The following is a 23954-nucleotide window of genomic DNA, read 5'->3' on the forward strand; positions in this document are numbered from 1 at the left end:
CCGTATGGATCATTTACATTTACAATACCGTATTAAAAGACAACACATATGACAAATAAAATAATAGGCAATAAAAAATAAATCGTAAGGGTGGCTCAGTATGTTCATTTAAAGATTAAATTAATAGATACTATAAAAAATAAGATATAAGAACTTTCGATGGTAAAATGATTGCGAATAGTAATACATAAAATTTTAGGTAATCCAAGGTATTACCAAGTAATGAATAAATAGAGGAAGATGTATGCAGTAGAGTTAGGGCGGGATTGATAAAATGTAAGGAAAATTCTATAAAACTATAATATCATCCTGCTGCTTACTAAAACAACCAATGCTTGTCTCAAGCTACTTTCCAACCTCATGGAAGGTAGCCAGCACAGTTGGAAAACCCACACCAGCACAGAATCCTATCGACCAATATCTCTATTAATTACTCTAGGTCAGCGGTTCTCAATCTTTTTGAGTCATGTACCACCAAATTCTTTTTATTATTTTTGGTACCACCTAACTGAAATACCTATCTAGCTAGGTGGTCTAATTAACTATAATAGTAGTGCTGATTTTGGATGTTTTTGCGTTTTGTGTACCACCTCAAATAATGATATGTACCACCAGTGGTACATGTACCACAGATTGAGAACCACTGCTCTAGGTACACCTCAGAGAATACGAGAGGATACTCAAAGGGAAACTCGTAGATACCCTAGATACAAACCACGTCACCCCAAGGTTTAAATATGGATTCAGAGCTGAACATTCTACACAAAATGCATTGAAGCAGCCGGTTTCATTCCCAATATATCAATGAGTGTCATAGATACGCAGTAGGCATCCTCCTAGACGTCCAAAAAGCCTTCGACCAGGTCTGGGCCTCAGGCCTAATCGAAAAACTTCAGCTTGCTGGACTGCCAACCACTTTCATAAAAATCATCTAATCTCCAGCCAACTTTCTAGTCCTATCGCCGTGGGGGGTACAACGGCATCCTTTATTCAGATGGACTTACCCAAGTTTTTTGTATGTATTTTGACATAAAGATTGTTACAAACAAAGAACTTGAGGAATTACATAGCAGCGATTTCTCACAAAACAAAACATTTTTTTTGTATTTTCTGGGTCATTCTAAGCAAAAAATGTTCTTACAAGTTTTTTCGTAGGATTCATAGTTTTCGAGATAAACGCGGTGAAACTTTGAAAAATTAGAAAAATTGCAATTGTTAATCCCGAATAACTTTTGATTAAAAAATAAAATAGCAATTCTGCTTACCGCATTTGAAAGTTCAAGTCAAATTACATCGGTTTTGATTATTTGCATTGCTAAAAATTTATTAAAAATTTATTTTTATTGTTAAACAAAGCCATAAACACATAGTGTTTTCCGTGCCCAATACATGCGTTTTAATGCATTCTACGTAGAAAGTGACTCGCATGCACTTGTACCTACTCTACCTACTGATTTGATTTTAAATGAGAGATCATTGAAAACATCACTTAAGCACTATGTGTTTATAGCTGTGTTTAACAATAAAAAAAATAAATTTTTAGCAATGCAAATAATCAAAACCGATATAATTTGACTTGAACTTTCAAATTCGGTAAGCAAAATTACTATTTTATTTTTTAATCAAAAGTTATAGGCCTGGTTCCCGCGTACCAAAAAAAAAGTTGATTAATAGCAAGCTAGAAATTTGTTAATAGCTGAACGGTGTCTAGTCGGACAAACTTTGATGTACGGGAACACTGGAACAGGGGAAGTTTTAATTGTGGAACAGTTTAAAAATTTGTAACGTCAGATAACGAAAACGTCCCATGTATTTTGTCGGACAGAACATCCAATTGACTTGTTACCCTTTCATTAAACTCTCATGTCATGCAAAAATCAGACTGCTATTACTAACCAACATGATTCCTGCCATTTGACATGTTCTTCGTGTTACACTCATTAAAATGCCCAGTTGGTGATAAAAACCAGTCTGATTTTTTACATAAGAGTTTAATGAAATGGTAACAAATCAATTGGAAGTTCTGTCCGACAAAATACATGGAACGTTTTCGTACTCTGAGTTCCAAATTTTTAACTTGTTCCACAATTAAAACTTCCCCTGTTCCAGTGTTCCCATACATCAAAGTTTGTCCGACTAGACACCGTTAAGCTATTAATAAATTTTCAGCTTGCTCTTAATCAACTTTTTTTGGTATGCGGGATCCAGGTATATTATTCGGGATCAAAAATTGCAATTTTTCGATTTTTTGAAAGTTCAACCGCGTTTATCTCGAAAACTATGCATCCTACGGAAAAACTTATAAGAACATTTTTTGCTTAGAATGACCCAAAAAATACCAAAAAATGTTTTATTTTGCGAAAAATCGCTGTTATGTAATTCCTCAAGTTCTTTGTTAATAACAATCTTATCGACATCCGGATCAACTGTTACCCAAAAAATTCGTGTTCTACGAGTCAAAATACATAAAAAACTTGGGTAAGTCCATCTGAATAAAGGAGGCCGTTGTACCCCCCTGGCGACAGGACTATTCTTCATTATGTCGGAAACTACCTTCCTGATGAGTATTACATCTTAGAAGAAATTCCCCTAAAATATCACAAATAATATAAGCTGCAAGCCAAAAATGTTGATCAACAGCCGTTTTGTTGATTGTTCGACGATTCTTTCACCTAACATCCTTCTTTTTACCTACTAAGTAAGGTGCATGTAAAAAAGAGGTCCAGGAAGAAGAAGGCTATCCTGCCGTCACAATCATAGAAAATTGTCTAACTTGACCATTACCGGACTTTTTGTGTTTTTGTTTTAGTGTCCAACACCCGTAACGGATAGGCACCATAAGAAGAAGAAGAATATGGAAAAAATATGTTTGTTTATTTTTTAACACATTTTTGAACCCAAATGTACATAAAAAAAAATTATTGTTCTATGGAACAATTTCATGATTCCTAGTGCGTTATTCCAAATATGCTTTCTGCCATGATTTAGATTATGTGCCATGTTTATTGTTCAAATATCAAACTCATTGAAATAATCCTTTAAAATATTCACGGTGCGTGGATGGGCATTGTCGAGCATAAAGATACTGGCGCATACATAGTCCATTGAAATGTTACATTTAGTGTGCATTTCTTAGAGGAGTCAATTTTATTTTTTTAATGTGTAGGGGGGTTCAGTAGAAGCTTAAGTTCAAGTTTTTGGGGTTGAGGCACTTGTCCCCCGGCCGCCATCTTGGAAAAAGAGGTGCAAAAGGCTTTCGAGCTGTATCTCGTAAACTAGCTACCCTACAGAAAATTTAATGTCACATAAAATGAAGCAAATTAAATTTTCTACAATTTTAAATCTATTACTTTTTATCGACCAACAAAAAAGTTATAAACAAAAATAAGAGAAAATTTTGTAAGAAAGTTCTTTTTGGAGGTTATAACTTTTTTTACGTTCATTTCACAATAAAATAACATCATATCGATTTTGTAGAGGATTTTTCAATAAACAATTTTCACTATAAAGTTGTTAAATTTTATTTATTATCTAGGTTTTACAGCGCTCCAAACTTGACCAGATTCTCGAATTCTCGTAGAAAAATAATGCTGTTCTATTTATATATTAGACGAGCGGCATTAACCGTTATGCCAACCACGAAAATCAAATTTAAGGTGAATGATAAATTTTGGTATATTTTTATGTTTTAGAGGTCGCTGAATCCGAATATGAAGTTTATTTTTATCTAGAGTTGGTGGAACATGTTAAAAAAATAAATTTTATATAAAAATGCCAAAAATCAATTTTGATGATTTTTCAAATTTACCTCGCTGTATCTTTGGTCGCTGTAAATATTTCCTTTTAAAAATTTTACTGTGTCATCTTTTAAGTATGTAGATAACAATGAAATTTTTCCAAAATGTTTAAACACATTGAAAAAGGAGTTATTCATTTATTAACATTTTGTCATCATATTTCGTTAGTTTCATGTTTACTTAAAAAAGTTGAGAGACAAACTTTTAGTTTATAATTTTAACCAACACAACAATAAAATGTAGTTCATGAACAAGTTTTTTGGAAAATTTTAAGTCAAAATATATAATAGGAAAACGGTTATGTTACTTCATATACAAGCGGCACACCCCAAAAAACGCTTATATCTCGAGATCCTGACCACGGTGTGGTGAATGGCTAATTTTTGTCATACTTTATGATTTTGATATCAAAAATCGTTTTTTTTTGCTCTGCTTAAGAATTTTGCGGTTGCGTCATTCTTCTTCTGAAGCAGCGAACTTGTCCTCAAACAACTTCTTGGGCCTTTTCTATATATGCTTAGAGTTATAAGTTTTATAGTGGGAAGAAAGGTCAAAAACAGATTAATAATAGCATAGGAATGTTAAAATCATAATAAATGGTATGAATAAAAAATATGTATAGATAGAAAAGTAAGCCTAACTTTTGTTTTTATTGTATCCCTATGAGCATTCGAGAATCTGGTCAAGTTTGGAGCGCTGTAAAACCTATATAAATAAATAGAATTACAACAAATTTATAGTGGAAATTGTTCGCTGAAAAACCCTCTACAAAATTGCTATAATGTTATTTTATTTTAAAATGAACTGAAAAAAAGTTATAACATCCAAAAGAAAACTTGTTAAAAAAAATTTACATATTTTTGGTTATATCTTTTTTGTTGGTCACTTGACGATAAAAAGTAATAGAAACAAAATTGTGGAAAATTTAATTTGCTACATTTTATGTTTCATTAGATTTTCCGTAGGGTTGGTAGTTTACCAGATATAGCGCGAAACCCGTTTGCACCCCATTTCCAAGATGGCGACCGGGGGACAAGGATGGCGACCCCAAAAACTTGAACTTAAGCTTCTACTGATCCCCTCTACACATTAAAGAAATAAAATTGACTCCTCTAAGAAATGCAAGGTACGGCCTAAAAAATGTAACATTTTAATGGACTAACAGTATTTTGACCAATATTGAATGACGAAACGAATGACAATGAATCACTTCCAAGTAATGAAGCTTAAAATGGACAAAACCTCGCAATTTTTACAGAATGGATAGTCTAAGCATTCGTTTTAAGCAAAAAACGTTCTATACATTTTTTTGACAAAATTAATAGTTTTCGAAAAGTAAGGTAAAGTTTTCATCCTAATAGCAACATTAAAAATATTGAAAAATATTAAAAATATTACTAAAATATTTTCAAATGAAAAGTTTTTGGTCCATTTCCCTGGTAACACATCCATGTCTTCTAAAATTTGCAAGCCAGATGGATCCTGAAGCGAAGAAGACACGAGGGAATTCAAAAACTTACAATTCACGACCCCGTCTGTTCAGCTGGTAAATTCCAACAGAAAATTGACCTAGTTACTCAAAGGAGTAAAGACCAATATAAAAATAAAATAAAAGTTCCATTTTTATTCAGTTGCAATGCGAAGGCAAAACAATCTTATTTTTCACTTAGAATACGGAGCGCAATCCAGCACTCTGAATCGACGATTTTCGACTCTTATTGGAGTCATCATCGGAGAGGCGTAGGCCTGCTGCTCTCTACTCGAAGTGACCAAACCATGAAAGTTTATCCCCGCATTGCAACTGACGTGTATGGAGTAGGTGACTAGCGTCATCTGGCAACTGAAAGGTAAGGTAAAGTTTTCATCCCAACAGCAACATTAATAATATTGAAAAATATTAAAAATATTACTAAAAGATTTTCAAATAAAAACTTTTTGGATAATTTCTCTGGTAACACCTCCATGGCTTCTAAAATTTGCAAGCCAGATGGATGCTAAAGCGAAGAAGACAAGAGGGAATTCAAAAAAATGAATTCCCTTTTTGAATTTCCTCTTGTCTTCTTCGCTTTAGCATCCATCTGGCTTGCAAATTTAAGAAGCCATGGAGGTGTTACCAGGGAAATGGACCAAAAAGTTTTCATTTGAAAATATTTTAGTAATATTTTTAATATTTTTCAATACTATTAATGTTGCTACTAGGATGAAAACTTTACCTGACCTTTCAGTTGCCAGATGACGCTAGTCACCTACTCCATACACGTCAGTTGCAATGCGGGGATAAACTTTCATGGTTTGGTCACTTCGAGTACAGAGCAGCAGGCCTACGCCTCTCCGATGATGACTCCAATAAGAGTCGAAAATCGTCGATTCAGAGTGCTGGCCTGCGCTCCCTATTCTAAGTGAAAAATAAGATTGTTTTGCCTTCGCATTGCAACTGAATAAAAATTGAATGTTTATTTTATTTTTATATTGGTCTTTATTCCTTTGAGTAACTAGGTCCATTTTCTGTTGGAATTTACCAGCTGAACAGACGGGGTCGTGAATTGTAAGTTTTTGAATTCTCTCTTGTCTTCTTCGCTTCAGCATCCATCTGGTTTGCAAATTTTAGAAGCCACGGAGGTGTCACCAGGGAAATGGACTAAAAAGTTTTCATTTGAAAATCTTTTAGTAATATTTTTAATACTTTTCAATATTATTAATGTTGCTATTAGGATGAAAACTTTACCTTACCTTTCAGTTGCCAGATGACGCTAGTCACCTACTCCATACACGGCAGTTGCAATGCGGGGGTAAACTTTCATGGTTTGGTCACTTCCAGTAGAGAGCAGCAAGCCTACGCATCTCCGATGGTGACTCCAATAAGAGTCGAAAATCGTCAATTCAGAGCGCTGGTCTGCGCTCCCGATTATAAGTGAAAAATAAGATTGTTTTGCCTTCGCATTGCAACTGAATAAAAATGGAATTTTTATTTTATTTTTATATTGGTCTTTACTCCTTTGAGTAACTAGGTCCATTTTCTGTTGGAATTTACCAGCTGAACAGCCGGGGTCGTGAATTTTATTTTATTTTAATAGTTTTCGATTTATTCGTTATCGAAAGTGTTAGTTTTATATTAAAAAAATTAATGTTTTTAATCAGTTTTCTGCTAATAACTCAGTTTTCGTTTTATCAAAACAACTTTGCCTAACAAAAATGTACCTTGTGAAAAAATAAACAAATCCGTTTTTTTATTTTATTTAAGACCAATATAGTCCATTAAAATGTTACATTTAGGTTGCATTTCTTAGAGGAGTTAATTTTATTTTTTTAATGTGTAGGGGGGTTCAGTAGAAGCTTAAGTTCAAGTTTTTGGGGTCGCCACCCTTGTCCCCCGGCCGCCATATTGGAAAAAAGGGTGCAAAAGGTTTTCGCACTGTATCTTCAAAACTAGCAATCCTACAGAAAATGTAATTACACATAAAATGTAGCAAATTAAATTTTCTACAATTTTATATCTATTACTTTTTATCGTCAAGTGACCAACAAAAAAGATATACACAAAAATATGAGAAAATTTTGTAAGAAGTTTGCTTTTGGAGGTTATAACTTTTTTTCCGTTCATTTCACAATAAAATATCATCATAGCGATTTTGTAGAGGATTTTTCAATGAACAATTTTTGCTATAAAATTGTTTAATTTTAATTATTATCTAGGTTTTACAGCGCTCCAATCTTGACCAGATTCTCGAATTCTCATAGGAATACAATAAAAAAAATACTTTTCTATCTATATATTAGTCGAGCGGTAGCAATCTTTATGCCGACCACAAAAATCAAATTTAAGGTGAATGACCAATTTTGGTCTATTTTTATGTTTTCGAGGTCGCTGAATCCGAATATGAAGTTTATTTTTATCTAGATTTGGTGGAACACGTTCAAAAATCAAATTTTATACAAAAATGCCGAAAATCAATTTTGATGATTTTTCAAATTTACCTCGCTGTATCTTTGGTCGCTGTAAATATTTCTTTTTGAAAATTTTACTGTTTAATCTCTGAAGTATGTAGATAACAATGGGATTTGTCCTAAATATTTAAACACATTAAAAAAGGAGTTGTTAGTTTTTAAACATTTTGTCATCATATGTCGTTAGTTTCATGTTTACTTAAAAAAGTTGAGTGACAAACTTTTTAGTTTATAATTTTAACCAACACAACAATAAAGTATAATTCATGAAGAAGTTTTTTTGGAAAACTTTAAGTCAAAATATACAAAAGGAAAAAGTTACGTTACTTCATAAACAAGCGGCACACCCCAAAAAACGCTTATATCTCGAGATCCTGACCACGGTGTGGTGAATGGCTAATTTTGATTATACTTTATGATTTTAATAACAAAAATTCGTTTTTTGCTCTTCTTAAGAATTTTGCAATATGCGGTTGCGTCATTCTTCTTCTGAATCGGCGAATTTTTCCTCAAACCACTTCTTGGGCCGTTTCTATATATGCTTCGGGTTATAAGTTTTATAGTGGGGAGAAAGGTCAAAAACAGATTATTAATAGCATAGGAATGTTAAAATCATAATAAATTGTATGAATAAAAAATATATAGATAGAAAAGTAAACTTAACTTTTGTTTTTATTATATCCCTATGAGCATTCGAGAATCTGGTCAAGTTTGGAGCGCTTTAACACCTATACAAATAAATAGAATTAAACAAATTTACAGTGGAAATTGTTCGCTGAAAAACCCTCTACAAAACTGCTATAATGTTATTTTATTTTAAAATGAACTGAAAAAAGTTATAACCTCCAAAAGGAAACTTGTTAAAAATGTTTTACATATTTTTGTTTATATCTTTTTTGTTGGTCACTTGACGATAAAAAGTAATAGAAATAAAATTGTATAAAATTTAATTTTCTACATTTTATGTTTAATTAGATTTTACGTAGGGTTGGTAGTTTACGAGATATAGCGCGAAACCCCTTTGCACACCATTTCCAAGATGGCGGCCGGGGGACAAGGGTGGCGACCCCAAAAACTTGAACTTAAGCTTCTACTGATCCCCCTACACATTAAAGAAATAAAATTGACTCCTCTAACAAATGCAAGGTACGGCTTAAAAAATGTAACATTTTAATGGAGTAATAGTAATCGAGCTATACTTTATTATATGTTGGCCCTTCTTCGTCAAATGCTAAATATTGTAGTTTCAAATTCAAAAGACGGGAAAACTATGCATTTTTCGAGGATAACTTGTTGAAACTAATTTAAAGTATTTAAAAATTAGAGCAGGTCTGATCTGTGAAAAAACATCTATTTTTGGATGTGAGATGTGAGCATTCGGATTTTTGAAGATAAAGTTAGTTGACAACTTCAATAATTATAATTGACTTATGCTCCTTCTCAAATATGCCGGGAACATTAATAAAAAAATTAAAATATTTAAAAATTTCGAAAAACATCGATTTTTTCTACTTTCTTTGCTTATAACTTTAAAACGATTCGTTTTGGAACAAAGTCGTAGAGAAATAAAATAAATATAATTGAATTTTGTATGATCTACGACTGCTTAAAAATGTCTTAGAGTAGGTATTACCCTTTCTGCAATATATACAAAATAAGGGGGCAAAATAAGCCTGTTGTTATTCAAAGTTTTTTAACCACTTCGGTGGTACTTAGAACCTTAGTAATTCGCTTAGAAAATTCTTATAGCATACTTAAGCCGTCTACCAAATTTCATTAAAATCGACCTAATAGATTTTGCATAATAAATTTGCAATCTAAATTTTTTTCAAAAATTTCATTTTTGAAAATTTCATAAAAAGTTCAAATTTTTTAAAAACTTTCTGAACAAAAAGTATACTATTTAAAAGTTGGCTAATTTTTTTACAGATAAAGGGGCGCTCTACCTATCTAATACACTTTAGACTTTAGAGAATTAAGATCGGATTATTTAAGCGGCCTCAGCAATGTCTTAAAATTATAAACAGTTTTTTGGCTTATAAACAAATAGCTTTGTTTAACAATAAAAAAATTAAATTTTATCAATGCAAATAATCAAAACCGGTATAATTTGACTTAAACTTTCAAATGCTATTTGCAGAATTGCTATTTTATTTTTTAATCAAAAGTTATTCGGGTTCAAAAATTGCAATTTTTCGATTTTTTGAAAGTTCAACCGCGTTTATCTCGAAAATTATGCAACCTTATGTAATTCCTCAAGTTCTTTGTTTACAACAATCTTATCGACAACCGGATCAACTGTTACCCAAAAAACCAAAAAATAAAAATTTGTGTTCTACGGGTCAATACATAAAAAAGGCTTGGGTAAGTCCATTAAATAAAGCAGCCCCCCCCCCCCCCCCGGCTACAAAACTAATTTGTTAATTTGATTATAAGCCGAAAAATTGTTTATAACTTTGAAACATTGGTGAGGCTGCTTAAATAATCCGATTTTAATTCTGTAAGGTGTATTAGATAGATAGAGCACCTGTTTATATGTTAAAAAATTAGCAACCTTTTAAGTGGTCTACTTTTTGTTCAGAAAGTCTTTAAAAAATTTAAACTTTTTTTAAAAAATTTAGATTTGGTGATTTCAATAGCAGAACTGGACACCAAAACAATAGTGAGATTGTAGGCCTCTACGGAGAAGATACGTGCAACGATAATGGGAATAGACTAATTTATGTATGTCAAAACAACAGACTAAAAATTGCCAATGGTTTCTTTAAACACAAAGATATACACAAATTTACGTGGACGTAACCAACCCTTAATCTAAAATCAATCATCGACTACATCATTGTGAAACAAGTTTCAGAGCTAAAAATAAATGATGTTAGAGTCATGAGAGGAGCAAGCTGCGACTCTGATCACTTTCTAGTTAAAAGCAAGATTGTAGTTCCCTATATTACAAGCAATGAACATCAAATCGAAGAACAACTAGAAGAAATAAAAGAACCTAAGTATAACCTTCAAAGCTTTATTCATGAAAGTACTAAAGAGCTGTATCAAAGAAGACTAGATCAAAATCTCAATGAGCATTTAGAAAACACAACAGAACTATATCAAAACATGCTATGGGCAATGCAGAAAAGTGCCAAAGAAGTGTTAGGAGAACAACCAAAAACCAAACCAAGCAATAAACTCTGATGGAACGAGGAAATAGAAGAACTAGTTTTGACCAAGAAGAAGCTTTACCAAAAATGGTTAAATACTAAAAATTACGAAGATCGAATAGAGTACAACAGAATAAAGCGAGCAGTGCGAAACACTGTTATAAAGGAGAAAAACGATTTATGGGATCGCAAATGTATGGAGATAAACACTTATATAGGTGGCAGGAAAACCACAGAAGCTTGGAGATTTATAAATTCCGTAAAAAAGAATGATAAAGAAAAAGTACCCATACACTGTATACAGTCACAAAAATGGATGGACCACTATAAAAAATTGTTAACAGAAGAACGAGGCGAATATCTAGAAAATATAGCTACACCAGGTATAGAAATAGAAGGAGAACATTAAATATCGACGTAGAAAGTCTGATAAAAGCGGTGAGAAGCTTAAAGAATGGTAAAGCTTGCGGTCCAGAAGGTATTCCAGCAGAACTGATTAAAAATGGAACAGCTAAGCTATTTCGAATGCTAACAAAAGTCTTCGTCGAATTCTTAAATGGACATCCAGTGCCTCATGAATGGAAAATGGCTTATATCTCATCCATCCATAAGAAAGGAGATAAGCGAAATTGCGAAAACTACAGGGGAATTTCGGTGACCAGCACACTCAGTAGACTGTATGGTAGAATACTGAGAGACCTAATAGAGTCCGAATATAGCCAATATGAAGAAGAAGAACAAGGGGGCTTTAGAGCTGGCCGCTCCTGTACAGACAACGTATTTAGTTTAAAACAAATTATAGAGAAAAAAACAGCCAGAAACAGAGAAGTGCACCTGACATTCGTTGACTTACAAAAAGCTTATGATAACATACCCTTAAATAAGATGTGGGAAGTTCTACATGCTTCACCAGTAAGCTACACTCTCACCAATGCATTAAAAAATCTATATGCAGGATCACGTTCACGAGTAAAGATAGGAAACTCACTTACTAACAGCTTTCCAGTAACTAAGGGGCTTAGACAAGGATGTTGCATATCTCCGACCCTGTTTAAAATCTACGTTGCAGCAGCACTTAAAGGTTGGAAGAGGAAAGTAAATGGAATGGGTATCGAGCTAAACAATACATGCCTCTACACGCTCCAGTTCGCGGACGACCAGGTCGTAATAGCAAACGACAGGGAAGACATAGAATACATGATGCGTAAGTTGGTCGAGGAATATTCAAGATGGGGATTGGACGTCAATATAGATAAAACAAAGTACTTATGTGTTGGTTCAGAAGAGAACGATATTCATCTTACTATGGAAAATAATCAAAAAATTAAAGCCTGCCAAGATTATAAATATCTAGGAGTAACATTTGATAAAACTGGAACTGATGACAAAGAAATTACTTCCAGAATTATACAAGCAAAAAGAGCAATCCGATGTCTCAATAATATTCTTTGGAGTACTCAAATATCGAATAAGAGAAAATTTAATATCTACGAAACTATGATTAAGAGTAGTTTATTATATGATGCTGAAACTTGGAGGCTTACAGAAAAAAAAAAACAAAAACAAAATTGAAGTAGTGGAAATGGATGCAATCAGAAGGTCATTACGTATATCCAGAAGAGAACATATCAGAAATGAAGACATTAAACATCGAATGGGAATAGAAGGAACAATAATGAAAGATATAGAGAGAAGACAACTGATCTGGTATGGACACGTAAACAGAATGAATGACGAGAGACTTCCAAAACAATGTCTGGAATGGCAACCTCCTGAACATCGGAAGCGAGGGAGACCGAAAGTTAATTGGACCACCGGCATCCGGAAAGCGATGAGCGCGCGAGACCTCAGGGATGACCTGTGGCAAAATAGGAAGGAATGGAATTTGGGAATCGGACAACGCCGCAAGACGTTCTAAACCGATCATATATATATATAAAAAATTTAGATTGCAAAATTATTATGCAAAATCTATTAGGTAAATTTTAATTTGGTGGACGGTTTAAGTATGTTATAAGAATTTTTTATGCGAATTACGAAGGTTCTAAGTGCAAGCAAAGTGGTTGAAAAACATTGAACAAAAACAGGCTTATTTTGCTCCCTTATTTTGTATTTATTGCTATTTTGCAGAAATGGTAATAATTTAAGACATTTTTAACCAGTCGTATATCATACAAAATTTAATTATCTTTATTTTATTTCTGTATGACTTTGTTCCAAAATAATCGTTTTAAAATTATAAGCAAAGAAAGTAAAAAAAAATTCTATGTTTTTCGAAATTTTTAAATATTTTAATTTTTTTATTAATGTTCCGGTCATATTTGAGAAGGAGCATAAGTCAATTATAATTATTGAAGTTGTCACCTAACTTTATCTGCAAAAATCCGAATGCCACCTCTTACATCCACCTCAAAACAGATCCGTCCTGGTCTAAATATCTACCTCCAGAAATAAAAAAACTCGGTAGCTCAAAAATTAAGTGACTTATAATGAAAATAATATCAGTCCCTATTTTTTCAGCGAAAAAGTGATCGGAAACAACATATCCTAATCACCACCCTAATTAAAATTGGTCACTGACCTTATTTGGTCTTCTTTATTTTGGTAATATTAATAGGTTCTAGAAGTTTGACCGGCTTAGAATGATTAGTTTAAAAAAAATGGAGTTAAAAGTGAATATCGAATTTTTGTAGTTTGGTAAAAACTGCTCTTTTCTTCAGAATAGAAAGCTTAACATCAGAGATACGAAAAAATATTCAAGTACGAAATTGTAGCTTATTTAATTCCCAAGAACATGGTTTGCAAAAATTTTTCTACGGCAAAGATTGAGTGAGCTATTGACAATTAAAACTTGTAATAACATGCAAAAACCACCTTTACCAACCCTTTCAAAGTCACCTCTTTTTGCGACTGAGGATTTTAAAAGGATTTAATATTAGTAGCCTTATAGATCTTGTAAAAACCTACAAAATTCTTTTTTACCAAACTTTCTAAGATACAAAATAAAAAAGTTATGGTTAAAAAATCCAATTGGAAGCATAATAATGTAAGTTACCGGTGTTTTTAGTCAGTGGCCTTATTTATGTATTATTAATATATTTTAGAAGTTTGGCTGGCTTAGAAGGATTAGTTTTTAAAAAAACTGGAGTTAAAAGCGAATAACGAATTTTTGTAGTTTGGTAAAAATGCGATTTTCTTCAGAATAGAAAGTTTAGCATCAGAGATACGAAAAAATGTTTAAATATGAAATTGTAGGTTATTTCATTCCCAAGAACTTGGTTTCAAAAAAAATGTTTCTACGGCAAAAATTGAGTGAATTGTAAATGAGTACATAATTATATCGAAAAACATTGATTTTTTCGATATAAAACTAACACTTTCGATAGCAAATAAATCGAAAACTATTAATTTTATCAAAAAAATGTCTAGAACATTTTTTGCTTAGAATGAATGTTTTTATCAACTTTTGAGGTCAAAATATACTAAAAAATTTCCACCCCCGAGATGGGGTGGTAACCACCCCCATGATAAAAGCGCCTTTCGTCATCATATAGATTTTGATCCTTGGATTATCCTCTACTTCTTCTCAAATTAACAAGCAAATCTATCGACACTGTAAAAATTGCGAGGTGAAAAGCTTCACTTCCTGGACTATTATCGCATTCAGGAATCAGGAAACGAAAAAGTGACGGAGCGGTTCCGCAACTTGGGAATTCGTTCTCTGAATGTGGCCCTAGTTGCGGAACCTATTACGGAACGGTCGCCATTACAGTGAGCTCATTTTAATTCCGCTACCTCCGTCCAACGTATGCTACTTTTGTGAATTTGCCAATAGACTTGTTGAAAGATGGAGTCACGTACTAATTATCAATTGGAAAATAGCGCAGACGGTAAACAATCCATGGTCTTTGACCATAATTATGAAGTAAAAAACAAGTGGCAAGTGTACTTATAACTTCACATACAGGGTAGCGAGAAAGTATGGAAACACGGTAATTTCTCGGAAACCGCTTGAGCTATTGTTATAAATTTTGGTGGGTAGGGGTGTCCTAATCCGGCCGATAATATAGTGGTAATTACATTGTTGTCAAATATTCCGTTTTTCTGGAAATCTAATGAACTTTTTTATTTTAAATGGAACACCCTGTATATTTTTGTGCGTTTTGAAGTCCTTAATAAATACTGATTATTTTTAATGTTATGTTCCCTATACCTAAATGCCATAATTTCGGAGTTATTGCTACATTTATAAAAAAAAAACATTTTAACAATTTATAAAAATCAATTATTTCGGCCCAAGTAGACATTATTTTGGGTTCTTTGGATCATTGGGAACAAAAAAGGCTCTTTGTAATTTTTCTCAAAAGTTAATCGTTTCCGAGTTATAAACAATTTAAAACTGAAAAAATCGAAAAATGACGATTTTAAAGGTTCAAAAACACAAGTAAAAAAATCATTTTTAAAATTATGAAATACCTAAATTCAAGCTCAAACCTTTTTCTATCAGATCCCTATAATAATTTTTGGCATATTTTATTCTAAAACATTGTTTTTTTTTTTATTGTTAATAAAGCTCATATGAGGGGACGGGCTTTCGCGCATCATTAACAACTAAAAAATAATTTTTTAGAATAAAATAAGACCAAATCACTTATCGGCATCTGATAAAATAAAATTTGAACTTGAATTCATAGTTTCAAAAATAATATTTTTTACTTATGTTTTTGAACCCAGAAAATCGTCATTTTTCGATTTTTTTTTTCAGTTTTAAATTGTTTATAACTCGGAAAGGATTAACTTTTGAGGAAAATTACAAAAGACCTTTTTTGTTCCCAATAACTCAAAGAACCTAAAATAATATCTACCCTGTTCAAAAAAATAAATTTGTATAAGTAATTTGTTAAGAATTTTTTTTTAAATAAATGTAGCAATAACTCCGAAATTATGGCATTTAGGTATAGGGAACATAACATGAAAAATAATCAGCATTTCTTAGGGACTTCAAAACGCAAAAAATATACAGGGTGTTCCATTTAAAATAAGAAAGTTCATTAGATTTCCAGAAAAACGAAAGATTTGACAACAATGTAACCACTATAATATCCGCCGTATTAGAATACCCTTACCCACCAAAATTTATAACAATAGCTCAAGCGGTTTCCGAGAAATTACCGTGTTTCCACACTTTCTCGCTACCCTGTATATCAGAAAATGATAGGCTGTCACGAGTTTAGGGAGCGAAGCGTTCACACGACGAAACACAACTGTTAACCGCTCCATCGGGAACTACTCCCTCACTTTTTTGTCTCCTGAATGCGAGTATTGTCTTGTAAAAATTGTCAGTATAGGCGGGTTGACATTATTAGTGAATAACGAACGTGGCTCACGCTTACGGAGTTTCCCCGTGCTATTGTTAGATATTTTATTATCTATTTTCAAACTCGAGCAGTACATTATTTGTATTGCTATGTATTGCATAAATACAAATGTACTGCTAGAGTTTGAAAGTAGATAATAAAATATCTAACAATAGCACGGGCAAACTACGTAACCGTGAGCCACGTTCGTTATTCACTAGTAATGTCAACCCGCCTTATAGCTCCGTCGAGATTACCGACCACCTCGTTGCTATTTCTTCAATTTTTATTCCCATACGGTGCATGCAATGAATCATTAGATATTAATTCTCTGCCGAGATACTGGGTAATTCAGAATTGTTTTCTGCAGTGAACTGATTATCGTTAAATTGTCTTTTAAACTTATACTTATTTCGATGCATCCCCTCACTTCGACTGCTTTTTAAATGACCACCAGATCCATGAATTTATTTGCGATTTTGAAAACAATAATTTTCGATAATATAAAACATATGCTTGCTTTATGAGTTTCAGAACCCGAGTGTTGAGTTGCCGCTGTACAGCGGATAACTTTTTCTATTTTTTTTAATGAATAAATTGTAAATGATTGACTTCTAGCTTGATTAAATAAATTAGTTTTATATATTCTGAGCCTCCTCTGTTCAAATCTCAAATAGTATGGTATAACTACATAGACACAAACCCAGACATCCAAAGTGAAAGTTATTACCCAGACATCCAAAGTGAAAGTTAAGTCACACCATTTTGAGCGTCGGGTTTGGGGGGGGGGAGGTGGGGGAGAAGTCAGTAAATTAAGAGTTTTTTACGTTTATCGTCAATATTTCCAAAACTATGCGGTTTAGCGTGAACAATGTTCTATACAAAAATGTTCTACGTTAAATTTTAAACAAAAAAGGTCCTATGCATAATCCTTCTAAAACAAACGGTTCCAAAGTTACTCAGGTAAGTAGTAAAGTATAACTCGTCCAAAAAAAGGCCTAACCCCGTCATCCAAAATAAAAGTTTTCCTCCAACACTGAATTGTTCTTTATGGTCCACATATTGTTCAGTAATAAAAAGTTACACCATTTTGAGAGTCCGGTTTGGGGGGGAGATGGGGAAGAAGTCGGTAAATTAGTAGTTTTTTTACGTTTTTCGTCAATATTTTTTAAACTATGCTTTAGCGTAAACAATGTTCTATACAAAAATGTTCTACATAAAATTTAAAACAAAAAAGATTCTATTCATAAATTGTTATAAAATCAACGGTTCCAGAGTTTGGGAGGATAAAAAGTGGAGGTGTTCGATACTTTTTATATTTTTTGGGCAATTTATAATATTATTACTGATGAAAGAAATTTTCTTTAACAGGATTGTGTTTTGTAAATATAATTTGCTATTTTATGGCCGATGGCATGTTAGTGATAAGCCCTTGAAGAAACGTCAACCTCACCACCCAAAATCATCATCAATTGCCCAAAAAATATAAAAAGTATTGAAAACCTCCACTTTTCACCCTCCGTAACTCTGGAACCGTTGATTTTATAACAATTATGTATAGGACCGTTTTTGTTTTGCATTCTATGCAAAACACTTTTGTATAGAACATTGTTTACGCTAAACCATAGTTTTAGAAATATTGACGAAAAACGTAAAAAAACTACTAATTTACCGACTTTTCCCCATCTCCCCCCAAACCGGACGCTCAAAATGGTGTAACTTTTTACTGAACAATAGGTGGACCATATAGAACAATTTGGTGTTGGAGGAAAACTTTTACTTTGGATGTCTGGGTAAGGCCTTTTTTTGGACCAATTATACTATACAACCTCCGTAACTTTGGAACCCTTCATTTTACAAGGATTATGCATAGAACCTTTTTTATTTCAAACATAATGTGGAACATTTTTGTACAGAAAGTTGTTTAAGCTAAACCGCATGGTTTTAGAAATATTGACGAAAAACGTAAAAAAACTACGAATTTACCGATTTCTCCCCCCCCCCCCAAACATGACGCTCAAAATGGTGTGACTTTTTTCTGAACATTATGTGGACCATATAGATCAATTTGGTGTTGAAGGATATCTTTCACTTTGGATGTCTGGGTTATGCCATCGTTTGGATCAATTGTATCATACTATAAATGTATTTCAAAAAGTATAAATATAATAACTTCAAATGTATTAAGTTCTAACCTTTTATTTGGGTTCGAGTGATCGCCACCATTAACGCCATCAACTATACAAGTAGTTGCTGATGGAAGATGGTTTACATTCTCATCTGGGTTCTTTTGTGTGACCATACCATCAAGACCATGCCAATCTTCCCTATAATAAAAATAAACAAACAATTTGGAAAGTAAAATGCATTTAAAGATAAAATATTTTTTTCTACAAACGTGTTAAAAATGCAACTTTTAGCACTCCATAGGAGCGTTAAAAATGTTACTGTAAAGCACTAGTGCTTTAAAAATTTTAAGGCACTGCAGTTAAAATTGAAATGTCAAATGTTGAAAACAAACTTCAAAATATTTTTTATATTCTATTTATTAACATTAATATTAACAGTACAACTTGCGCAATTTAAAAAAGGTTTTTTTAGAATATTTTTTAAAATTTAATTTAAACTTTATTATTGCATTTTGGCAACAATAAAAGTAGATGTTATTTATAGTTGTTATGATTTACATATTGACAGTATAGGCAGTTTTGATGTAATGTCAAGAAAAAATCAGTCAGTTTGAATGTCAGTCAAGTTCAAGTAAAAGTTTTTGTAGGTATTGTCCTGTAATTGAGAATGAACAAATTATAATTGTTGATATACCTACAAGACGTTTGTAGAAAAAATATTGTATGATATACGTGTTAAATTTACATTTTTAAAGCACTCATGTTAATTGCAGAATTCGCTTCGCTCATTCTGCACCTTCACATGCGTGCCTTAAAATTGTATTTTTAACACTTTTATATCATAAATAACTATTTTCTACAACCGTGTTAAAAATGCAATTTTTAGCACTCCATACGAGCGTTAAAAATGCTACTTTAAGGCACTAGTGCTTTAAAATTTTTATGGAACTGCAATTCGTATTGACCGTATAGGCAATTTTGATGTAATGTCAAAAAAAAAATATAAAAATGGAATGTCAGTCAAGTTCAAGTAAAAGTTTTTGTAGATATTGTCCTGTAATTACGTTTGTAGAAAAAATATTGTATGATATGCGTGTTAAAAAGTACATTTTTAAGGCACTCGTGTGCTTTACAAACTTTCACATGCGTGCCTTAAACGTGTACGTTTAACACTTATATCATAAATAACTATAAAAGGGCTAGACAGTGAGGACGTTTGAGTTGGAATAAATTCATTTTCTCGTGAATGGGCAACTCTGGAGATCAATACCGAAACAGGTAGATTTTTATTTTTAAATTATAATTTTTTGGCATATACAGCGTGTCTACTTGAGTTGGAAACATATGGGAAACTTTTTTATTATTAATTTTACGAAAAAAAGATATTCTTTATAAAAAGTTCTGCATGCCCCAAAACCTAAGATTCAATTATCAGATATCAAATTTTCTCAATATTATACGAGGTATGTCAAAAAATATGAATTTCGGCTAAGGGTAAAGTACCTTTATTTCTCTCAATATCGAAAATTCTTATGATAAAAAGTTGTTTGGAATTAAAAACTAAGATGAAATATGCAATTACATGCTTCTTATTGAAAAAAAATATTTTTCTCAAATTTATGGATACCCAACATCGTTTTTAATTATTACAAATATCATAACTCGTTTATTATTCATTTTACGAAAAAAAGTTATTCTTCATAAAAAACTTTGCATGGTCTAAAATCTAAGACACAACCATGATATATCAACTTTTATTAATTTTATACGAGGTGTGTCAAAAAATATGAAATTCGCTCAATATTATAGCACCTTTATATTTCACAGTATTTCAACTAGAAGGATGTAATTGCATATTGACACATAGTTTTTAATTCTAAACAACTTTTTTAATAACCGTTTTCAATATTGTGAAAAATAAAGGTACTTTACTCTTGAGTGAAATTCATATTTTTTGACATAACTCGTATAAAATTAATAAAATGTCATATCTGTTGGTTGAATCTTCGGTCTTAGGACATACAGAGATTTTTATAAAGAATACCTTTTTTTCGTAAAAGTAATAATAAAAGAGTTATCGTATGTGTAATGAATAAAAACGAAGTTAGTATCAATAAATTTGAGAAAAATTTGGAAAATATTTTTTTCCAATTAGAAGCATGTAATTACATATTTGAGCTTGGTTTTTATTTCCAAACAACTTTTCATAATAAGAATTTTCGATATTGAGAGAAATAAAGGTACTTTACCCTTAGCCGAAATTCATATTTTTTGACATACCTCGTATAATATTGAGAAAATTTGATATCTGATAATTGAATCTTAGGTTTTGGGGCATGCAGAACTTTTTATAAAGAATAACTTTTTTTCGTAAAATTAATAATAAAAAAGTTTCCCATATGTTTCCAACTCAAGTAGACACGCTGTATATCATACTAGTGACGTCATCCATCTGGGCGTGATGACGTAATCGATGATTTTTTAAATGGGAATAGTGGTCAAGTGATAGCTCATTCTAAAGGTTATTCAATGCTCTATTTTCAGGGGGCCCAAAAAAATTTCTTTAATTAAATTAATTGAGACAAAAAGAAGAATGTATATATATAATTCATTTAATAAGAAATACATTTTACTGTTGTCCGAAAACGGGAAAAAATGTTTATTTGATAAATAAATATTGTTTTTCGCTTAAATTCAATATTAAACCCATCTGCCTCTTAGCAGTTTGAACATTTAATTTAAGCGAAAAGCAATGTTTATTTTTCGAATTAACATTTTTTTTTCTGTTTTCTGACAGCAGGAAACTGTGTTTTGCATTAAATAAATTACATACAATCTTCTTTTTGTCTCAATTAATTAAAGTAATTAAAAAAATGTTTTTGGGCACCCTGTATAAATAATTATGTTAAAGTTTATACTGAATAGAGAATTGAATAACCTTTCGAATGAGGACGTCATCACGCCCAGATGGATAAGGATAACCACTAGTATGATATAATATACTTTGTAAGTATATGTATCCCCTACTATAAGTATAATTTAAAAATAAAAATCGACCTATTTCGGCATTTATCTCCAGAGTCGCCCATTCTCGAGAAAATGAATTTATTTACTCACTGTTTAACAAAAACAGCAATGATAGAACAGTTCAACAAACAAATTTTATATAGGTGCTTATACAGAAACGTATTTAAAAAATAAAAACTAAATTTTTAACTGATCTCAATTATTAAATTAATACAATTTTTTATGTTGATTATTTTTGAAGTTCTAACTTTATTTTAATCAGAGACACGGAAAATATAAAAGTATGAAATCCTCAATACCTTTAACTGGTAGTTGTTTAAAACCCTCCTTTTTATCCATCAGCCACGTTTCTACTTTCTCTACAAAATATATTTTTTCTCCAACTTTTACTAATTACATTCTTTATGATTAGGCTTACCATAATTACGAGCGTAATTACGTAAACAAGGCTTCCACAAAGCATTCTTCCATCCTCCCCCGATCGTCAGACCACATTTTTTCATCTGTGAAAAATTCTTTCCACTGGCGCTGAGGTACCGGGTAGACACATAGCAAACTCCACAACTTTTTTTTAATTTGACACCTCAATATGCTGCTTGTGAAAATGGGTGAATAGCTGGACCAATTACTCGCAGTAAAAGAATTTTGGAAGAATCCACAAGAAAAAAAGTTTTCCTGTAGTTGACTGTATACCATGTAATACAAAAAAACAGTAAAATCCTTTATAAAAGGTATATTATTTAAAATCCCTAAAAAGGGCTACATCACAATCACATAACTAGTTTTCGATTGGTTTACCAATCATCATCAGTGCTTACGTGAAATTTACATGCTAACCACCAAGATATAATTTTACAAAAATATGTGGGTCAAAGCCCTGTACAAGTAATCTGTCAAGGAAACATCGGTTGAAAATGCTAACTTAAGCACGGATGTTTAAAGTATTTTTCATTAATATGCTCCAGGTAACATCTGAGCTGTGGTTTGACTTGTTCACATGGACAAATCATTTGCTGCCATACTTTCACCATGTGAACAAGTCAAACCACAGCTCAGATGTTACCTGGAGCATATTAATGAAAAATACTTTAAACATCCATGCTTAAGTTAGCATTTTCAACCGATGTTTTCTTGACGGATTACTTGTACAGGGCTTTGACCCACATATTTTTGTAAAATTATACCTTGGTGGTTAGCATGTAAATTTCACGTAAGCACTGATGATGATTGGTAAACCAATCGAAAACTAGTTATGTGATTGTGATGTAGCCCTTTTTAGGGATTTTAAATATATACCTTTTATAAAGGATTTGACTGTTTTTTGTTTTTTTTTTATTTTGGAAGAAGCTGTGTTTTGCATTAAATAAATTACATACAATCTTCTTTTTGTCTCAATTAATTAAAGTAATTAAAAAAAATGTTTTTGGGCAACCTGTATAAATAATTATGTTAAAGTTTATACTGAATAGAGAATTGAATAACCTTTCGAATGAGGACGTCATCACGCCCAGATGGATAAGGATAACCACTAGTATGATATAATATACTTTGTAAGTATATGTATCCCCTACTATAAGTATAATTTAAAAATAAAAATCGACCTGTTTCGGCATTTATCTCCAGAGTCGCCCATTCTCGAGAAAATGAATTTATTTACTCACTGTTTAACAAAAACAGCAATGATAGAACAGTTCAACAAACAAATTTTATATAGGTGCTTATACAGAAACGTATTTAAAAAATAAAAACTAAATTTTTAACTGATCTCAATTATTAAATTAATACAATTTTTTATGTTGATTATTTTTGAAGTTCTAACTTTATTTTAATCAGAGACACGGAAAATGCTAACTTAAGCATGGATGTTTAAAGTATTTTTCATTAATATGCTCCAGGTAACATCTGAGCTGTGGTTTGACTTGTTCACATGGACAAATCACTTGCTACCATACTTTCACCATGTGAACAAGTCAAACCACAGCTCAGATGTTACCTGGAGCATATTAATGAAAAATACTTTAAACATCCATGCTTAAGTTAGCATTTTCAACCGATGTTTTCTTGACGGATTACTCGTACAGGGCTTTGACCTACATATTTTTGTAAAATTATACCTTGGTGGTTAGCATGTAAATTTCACGTAAGCACTGATGATGATTGGTAAACCAATCGAAAACTAGTTATGTGATTGTGATGTAGCCCTTTTTAGGGATTTTAAATATATACCTTTTATAAAGGATTTGACACGTTTTTTTTTTATTTTGGAAGAAGCCTTTTGCCAATAACACTTCATAAAATAGCTCATCAATTATTATTATTTGGGTTTTAGATTGAGGTTTTTGCATTTTATTTATATTTTCTGCTGCTTTTTCGATTTAACTCCAGTTAAGCTCATTTTTCAAGCAGATCCACTTAAAATCTTCGGCTCCGTCGAAGCTCTTTTCCCACAATAATTCTAAATACGAAATGCAGCGCTCAATAGAAAGCGTGAACGTCACTCATGAAGTTTTAAACATTTATGGAATCTTTCAATTAATACATCTG

At 31.9% G+C, this 23954-nt stretch overlaps 1 protein-coding gene across 4 annotated transcripts in view; it reads right to left on the reverse strand.

Annotated features, from left to right (window-relative positions):
- The window catches only part of LOC126879629 (uncharacterized), a 442662-nt gene that overhangs the window by 399458 nt on the left and 19250 nt on the right, over positions 1–23954 (reverse strand). For 3 of the 4 annotated variants that reach the window (XM_050642814.1, XM_050642813.1, XM_050642812.1), the window contains exon 2: positions 18450–18581. The exons of the other annotated variant lie outside the window; for it this stretch is intronic. In XM_050642814.1, coding sequence (XP_050498771.1) covers positions 18450–18581 — 132 coding nt within the window. The remainder of the gene's footprint in view (positions 1–18449; positions 18582–23954) is intronic. 4 annotated transcript variants of the gene reach the window in all.

Source organism: Diabrotica virgifera, chromosome 2 (genome assembly GCF_917563875.1).
Source record: "Diabrotica virgifera virgifera chromosome 2, PGI_DIABVI_V3a".
In the NCBI taxonomy this organism is placed as follows: Eukaryota; Metazoa; Arthropoda; class Insecta; order Coleoptera; family Chrysomelidae; genus Diabrotica; species Diabrotica virgifera.